The 7,824-nt window shown below is 39.4% G+C and overlaps 1 protein-coding gene across 1 annotated transcript; it reads right to left on the bottom strand.

Annotated features, from left to right (window-relative positions):
* Positions 1 to 192: 192 nt before the first annotated feature.
* rab4a (RAB4a, member RAS oncogene family) lies at positions 193 to 7,567 on the bottom strand. Its single transcript, XM_074612769.1, has 8 exons — positions 7,415 to 7,567; positions 5,875 to 5,955; positions 5,491 to 5,605; positions 4,531 to 4,593; positions 4,276 to 4,430; positions 3,961 to 4,056; positions 3,575 to 3,720; positions 193 to 2,064 (listed from the first exon to the last, which is right to left on the bottom strand). Exons 1-7 carry the CDS (start codon positions 7,428 to 7,430, stop codon positions 3,605 to 3,607), a joined length of 642 nt encoding a protein of 213 aa, XP_074468870.1. The 5' UTR covers positions 7,431 to 7,567; the 3' UTR covers positions 193 to 2,064; positions 3,575 to 3,604.
* Between the last annotated feature and the right edge of the window lie 257 nt (positions 7,568 to 7,824).

Here is a 7,824-nt window from a genome sequence, read left to right on the forward strand (position 1 = left end):
AACATAACAGTTTTAAGTGACATTAAAGGAAAAAAAGAACTAAATATATGCCTAGCCTATATTGCAATAGAAACAATATATCGTTTTGATGATATATATCATCATATTGCCTAGCCCTAAATAACGCAATGGACAATCTCCAAAATTGTGGATTGAACCAACAAAAACTGCTTTTCAAAGACAACGCTATACAGTATTTGTTGTAGTTTTTATTTTAAAAACATATGCTTTTATCATACACAATAAATTAAAAATCCATGATATTCATAATGACAAGAGAAAAACAGACGTCCATAAATAATCAAAGGACTTGATGACATAAACACAAGACGGCGACCTGGCGTGGAGCAGCCAAAGCCGTCATCAGATGATTTCTAATATGAAATATTTCTACAGTTTGAAGTGTGCTTGATTTAAAAGTTTAATGCATAACCATCAAGGGGCAATAATGTAATAAAAAACATTAAAAACATAAACAACATGTTGTTGTAATGCTTGAATACACCTATGCAAAACACACCTCTAAATCTAAATGTTCAAATTGAAGTGTTTTTTTGTCGAGAGATGTGTGTGGCTGAACTGAACATAAAGCATCTTTGGAGACAAATTAAAATCAAACACACATCAGACAGTTTCCTACAATTGATAAAACTTGAAATGCATTCAGTTAGTATTAACCCACAGCTGGCAGCAGTCAGTGAGGCATTCATGTAAACAGGCATCATTTATAAATGAGAGTCGTGATTGGAACCCTTTGGATAATATAAAGAAGTGTGTAAACGCTGTCAGATGAGTCATTTAACTGAGTGTTGAGTGTTGAATGCTGAATGTGCCGTTGTACATTAAAAGATGGATATGTAACTTCCACACTCCAAAATGATTTAAATTAACCATAACAGAAAGCCAAATGTATACTCAGAATATTTCTGTTTTTTCAGTCTATGAGCTTGAACAATAATGAAACAGCATTTTCCCACATAAACATGTTCATGTAATCCACATCAGCGTGTCCCATTCACAAATCAACATAATTGCTGCAACAGTACTGCCCATCTATACTGCTTACAAGTTGCCAGTGTATTGTAGCTTAACATAATAATACAGTGGAGCATGAAACAGATGCTGCATATGATATCTACTTTAATATACATATAATATCTCTTCATAATGAAATACTCTGATATTCTGTCTGAGAAAACATGCGTCAGTCTCTATATACAGAAACACTGTACAGTGTGTAAGATGCTGTAGGGAGACGGGGGAGATTCAGACAGGCAAGACAGGTAAGCAGAATGATGGGATGTAAACAACAGGTAGGGTAGGTAGGGTGATGAAGTGTATTTGGCAGCTGCATTGCCTCGGAGCACTTTACAGGGAGAGGAAGTGTGTAAGAAGGGATACGGGGAGTGTAAAATGTATTCAGTAGACTGTTAGTGGTGTGTTTAAAACACGCAATCAGAGCAGGTGGGTGTACTGTGGTAGTTTTTAAATACGTATGTGGTTAAAGATGAAATGATGAATGATACATGTCTATTTATCAAGTATCAATCTGGGGCCAGGAGGCGAAGAAGAGGGGACAGGTTAGCCTGGCTAGCTCCAAAATTTAGAAATCTACCTACCAACGACTTTAAAACTGACTCATTGTCACGTTATATCTTCATTTTTAACTCAAAAGGAAAGAAATTTCCCAAAATGTAAAGATAGAAGGTAGAAGGGAATAGTAATAAGATGTACTAAGTCTGGAGGCAGATGAGTAGAAAGGTTAGAGAGAGAGAGAAGTTACATACATGTCAGTTTTGCACGTCCTGATTGGAGGGCTGGAGGAAGGTTTGGTCCAATAGTGGAGCAGAATGTTGGAGGGTGGGCAGTTCTCTGGTTACCTTGGAGATGCTCAGAGTTCTAGGAGGTGCAGCCATGACAACAAAGGTTCAAAAGTTTCCGAAGGTTCTGAAGAGTCGTGCGAAAGGTCAAAGGTCAGAGAGGAGTCACCAGCGTAGTAACCTGAACCCTGGTTCCCCCCGTGACTGTTCTTCTCCTGGTCTTCACAAACCCGTCTGAAACACACTGATGCACACAAAGAGAGACATGAAGCATTATAACATCACTGTAAGCAACCCAACACAAAGGTGTATCAGCGACCCAATGAGCAACTCTTATTAACTCATTATGGGGGGAAGAATTGCTGAGTATGACGTACTTCCTGTTTGCAAGCAAAAGGCCGGCTGAACCAATATCCTGGTGATGTTCTATATTTTTATTTTCAATAAATGCAATAAAAAGGCAGCGAATAACAATGAAGTGATCCAACTAACAAGTATGGCAAGTGAAGCCAAAGCCTGATGTAGCTTATTGCTCTCTGCTGTAGACTTCCATTGTTGTCCAAAAACTATTAAAGCACATCAGTGACACAAATCTTCATAATCACGAACATGTGCACTATAGTTTACTTTGAGTCAATCCCACATTCATTGTCCTGCTGCCGGAAATACACATGAGCACCCAAAATCAGATCCCCAAAAAATACACTATTTACTCTTGTTTGAGTAACGTTTCCTAAAAAACTACAGGGCCCAGCTGTTCTTGGAAAGGGGGACTATGCCTATTTTCAAAATGTTGTTCATATGGTTTAAGACAGTCCAAAAAATATTAGTAAACATGAACAACTCTCCCAAATCCCAAAACTAGAGTGCTAAAACTCAAACTTCTGACCATAGGGTATAAAGAGTGGAACTGCTCCATAGACGATGAATAGGGAGAGATGTTATAGATGACACTGAGGGCACACAGGGGAATATTCTGAGTATATGGGAACATTTTCCGTTTCACAACTGACAATAGAACAATAGAATAAAACTCATTAGGGTATAAAAAAGAAGAAAAAAAACATTCTGTGAGTCCATAAAATCAGTCTCCCATTCATTTTATTTTCTCTGGTTTCTGGCTTTGAGAGAGAGTAGCTTATGTTCACACATATTGATTGAACTTTACTAAGCCATGGAAATAACACATTGGAATTCTTAATTCACATGTTGTTCCCCTTTAATGAAATAAAAAACTATTTTTAAATGTGTGAAGATTTATGTCTTCGATAGGAACGAATGGTCATGGGGCTGAGAGTTAGACAAGCTGGGGAACACTAAAGTATTGTTAGTTTGGTCTTTTCATGGGATGTGTTGACAATAACAAAATATAGACAAAATCCTTTCAGTGACTCGTAAATTATGAAAATCTTCCTGAATAACTGTAATGAAGGCATCCCAAAGTTGCTTCCTTTCACATGTATTGAAGTTTGAAGAAGCAGCAAAGAAATGTGTTTTTGTCAAAACTAAAAATGCTCCACTCTGAATCTGTATTCAGACTGAGGTATGTAAATCACAAGATGAGTGACACAGCAGACGAGGAGCGGCAGCAGACGCACAGCGCTGAGAGCAATGAGCAGAATGTCAAGTCGCTCCAGCCAGCTCGTAAGCTCTGGCACTCTTAATGAAAAATCGTATTCTGTGGCATAAAACAGCATAAACATCCTCCTCTTATAGAATGCACACACAGTCCAAACACACACTGGCCCCTTCACCTTGTCTGCGTGCGTTACTGGGCGCGTCCACTAGCAGCCACACTCCTGGGTGCCCTGTGGCTGAGCACGACGAGGAGAACGAAGCTGTCGTAACGCAGCGTCGCCGTACTGGATACCTGAACCCATCCTCTCTGGATCCAGCTCCCCTGGAAATGAGAGACGAGATGTGTGAAGAGACACAGATGTGAGAGAGTGGGCTTCATGTTGGCGTCTCCACCAACTCTGAAAAGATTTTTAGTAATTAAGTTAAGTTGTATCTGGTTTCTTTAACTCTGCTACAGTGCAGGGTCTGGAGTCAGACCTAATCCTGCCTTGTTGATCCTGTCAGGATAAGAGGGGATTTAGAGTCAGGGGTTATGGTTATAAGCGAGGATCGTAACTCCTACCTGACTCTATCTTGTTGAGGATTTTGCGAGCGCACTGGACGAAGGCCTCTTCAACGTTCTCCCCTGTTAGAGCGCTGGTCTCCAGGAACATCAGCTCTGAAACACACACATACAAACACACACGTGGTATTTCAGTCCTAATAATACAATACATTCATTTTGAGCAGCATAATTCTTTACAGAACCAAAGTAAACTGAGGTGCTAATGCCCAAAAAATCCTAGGTCAACACCTGGAGCTCCCTTCTACTGAGAGAAATAAGTTCCCCAGCTATTATTAGAGGTTTTGAGAGGAACTATGAAACGGTTGAGCCTACCGTTCTCCTGAGCGAAGCGTGAAGCCTCCAGGAACGTGACCTCTCTGTCGGCGTCCAGGTCTTTCTTGTTTCCACACAGGATGATGACGATGTTCTGACTGGCCAGCATCCTGGCGTCACTCAGCCACGTGGTCAGAGCGTTGTATGTCTCTCGACTGCAGCGCGCAGAGACAAACAGGTTACATGTTAGAAAGGAAAGGGGACTTGTTGACAAAGAGGGGATCTGAAATCATGTTCTGTGATTGGCTGATTTACCTGGTGATATCATAGACCAGCAGAGCTCCTGCTGCTCCCCTGTAGTAACTTCTGGTCACAGACCTGACACACACACACACAGAGATAAACTCACAGTCAATATGACTATATTATATCATATATTACATAGTAATTTACACGAGGGCCAGGAGGCCTGAGGGATCATTGACTCCTTTGGAAGCACAAACAACTTTATGTCGCCCCCTTTTTCAAAGCACAGGTGGAACTAATGATGTTAACGATGACTCTCTTACAGTCATTACTACAGTGCAACACAGTAAATTAATGTAATTACTTACACCTGTATTTGACAAGTCAAAACCAGTGTCACTGAAACGTATGGTGCCTTCAAATGGGGTTTTGTTTACGAGAAGAGTCCATATGAACGCCCTTCTCTTGTGGTATTCACGACTTCATAAGTGGAAAGTTTCTGAAAGCTCAGAGTTCACGAGTTGTGACGTGTTTGCTGACGTTGCCAGAAATGGCGGCGTGCACATGGAAATTCATTTTTCGGTGCATAATAAGTTAATATATTGTAATTTTAGTCGGATATTGTTTGTCTTCAGGATTTTATAATAAGTCTGAGAAAAATGTTGATATTCCCAACGGCCTCATCTTTTTCCTTCTGTCATTATGCCTTTGCATTTACTACATTATGTTACCCACTTGCTAAATTGTTAGCCTCTGTGGCTTCTAGAGGCCGATAGTAACGTTAATATTGCCGTTGCTTAGCAGCGGTCTTCTCACGACTCAACCACTTGAACGCCAAGCAATCGTGTACACGACTTCCCATGTTGTAAACACGAGTCTATGAGTTTCATTTAAAGGCACCAATTTTCTCTGTTACCTCTGTCTTTCACCAGTAGTCAAGTTTGGTAAATTAGTTTTTACCAGTACGCAGAGGGCAAGGGGATTAAATTAGCCTTTGATCATAGAAAGGTGCGCTGGTCTTTTTCCCACCTGAACCTTTCTTGTCCTGCAGTGTCCCAAATCTGCAGTTTGACCATTTTGTTGACCACATTGATGATCTTAGAGCCAAACTCCACTCCGATCGTGTGGTTGGATTCATCCTTAACTGGAAAACAAAATAAAATGGGTTTATTATTAGATAACTGCAATACAAAGTGATGAAAATGCACTGAACAATATAATGATTGGCTATTATTATCTGGACTTAACACATCTCTAGAGACACATTCTCTGACCTACATTCAAAAAAGCGGATCCCATTTTAACATGTTAACATGTGTTGATTACTCAACAGTTCAGCACTGTACATTAGATGTCAGAGCGACTGTCTGTAACAGTAAACCATGAGCGGTGTGTTGCATCTGTCTGACTTACATCTCTTCTCTATGAACTGGTGCAGCAGACAGGATTTGCCCGTTCCAGCATTCCCAATCACCAGGAATTTAAACAGGAAATCTGAGGCGAGAAAACACAGAAATGATGGTGTATACATCCAACACAACGCAGGATTTGTCTGTTTGGTTATTGGACAATATTAGCTTATCACAGTTATACTGATATCAACTTATATATGCCATCTGATATGTATTAAGACATTGCAGTACAGAATGTCAAAGATATGTTTGTGATTATGTGAAAACAGTCTCACTATGATATAGTTTGTATACAAAAGAGGACTTGTTTTTAATTGTAAAATGTTCTGCTCAGTTATATCTTGGTCACAATTCTTTAATAACATGTTAAAGGTCCCATATCATGCTCATTTTCAGGTTCATAATCAAATTTTATGTTTCTACTAGAACATGTTTACATGCTGTAATGTTAAAAAAACATATATATTTTCCTTATAGTGTCTGCCTGAATATACCTGTATTCACCCTCTTTCTGAAACGCTCCGTTTTTTGCTAATTTCAACGGAATTGTGTTGCTAGGCAACAGTTTGGGTCCATGTATACTTCCTGTCAGCTGATGTCATTCACATACACTGCAACAGGAAATAAACTGGGACCCATTTAGAATGTTTAAGTTTAAAACCATGTAATGGTCTAAATATTGTATATTTGTGACATCACAAATGGACAGAAATCCTAACGGCTTGTTTCAAACGCACAATTTCTAAATACAGGCTGTGTGTATTTCTCCGTATACTGGGCGTTTTGATAGTTTAACAGTATTTATATAGCACTTGAACCTGCTTCATAATATAAAATACATGAAAATCTCACTTTTTACAATATGGGACCTTTAATGTAAAAGGTGCCATGGTAGCAGGTGACCTGAAATTTTTACCTGCCACAGCCAACATTTACCCTGTATTTGGCAGGTGCTAATTTCATTCCCTTGTATTGTGACTATCACTATTGTACAGGATACACAGCTCAGTCAGTATAGTAATACAGCTTTGGGGTGTACAGTTATACACAGCTATGCAGTCACATAGATGGATGGTGGTGGAACTGTGTACAGTAGTTCCCTGATCATCCTCATGTAATAAAGTGAAGTTAGGAGGACACTAATCCCTCACAAACCATGGTTATTATCCCCTAGGTTGTCCCCTACATCCCTTGTATTGTGACCATCACTATAGTACAGGATACACAGCTCAGTCAGATCTTCACAGTAGCTCCATCATCTTCAGCCCTGTCCCCTGCTGTCAGCTTCCTGTCCTGTCTGCTAACCTCTGTGTGGATTTGTAACCTCACAAACTGGAGACATATAATAGTAACATCTCCTGTACAACCTCTGATGCTTTACTAACGCTGACAGGGCAGTTTTAAGGCCAACAGCCTTCGGTTAGCCTGTCAGCTAGTTATCTGTTTACGGTGAGAGAAAGCTCTCTCGACACACCTGCCTCATCACATCTCGCTGTGTCTACGTCAAGATGTTTACCACTTCGTTATAAACAGCCTCTTACCGTAGGACTCCGACATCGCCAGGGTGGCGTTGTGACAGCTAAGAGGGAGGAAAGGAGAAATACAAGTTGACAAATGGGTAAGCTCGCTAAGTAAAGGAAAAAATAGTCCCGTTGGTGATTTCCACGGATTCTAGCTGATTTTTCCCCTCCGACTTCCCGTAGGTGGTTTGATTTTTCAAAATAAAAGACATCTAATCTGGTTGAAGACGATCTCTCAAAACATTTAGAAAAAAATATCATACTAATAAAAGATTGAGATATATATATTACATAATTAATTTGATTATTATCCTAGCAAAATATCATATACATAATATGGCTTAAAAAAATACCCTCTTTTTATTTTTAAAGATACTGATTTTAAAACATATTTGACCATGATTAATGACTTAAAATTCTAAAATTCTAAA

Source organism: Sebastes fasciatus, chromosome 2 (genome assembly GCF_043250625.1).
Source record: "Sebastes fasciatus isolate fSebFas1 chromosome 2, fSebFas1.pri, whole genome shotgun sequence".
NCBI lineage: Eukaryota > Metazoa > Chordata > Actinopteri > Perciformes > Sebastidae > Sebastes > Sebastes fasciatus.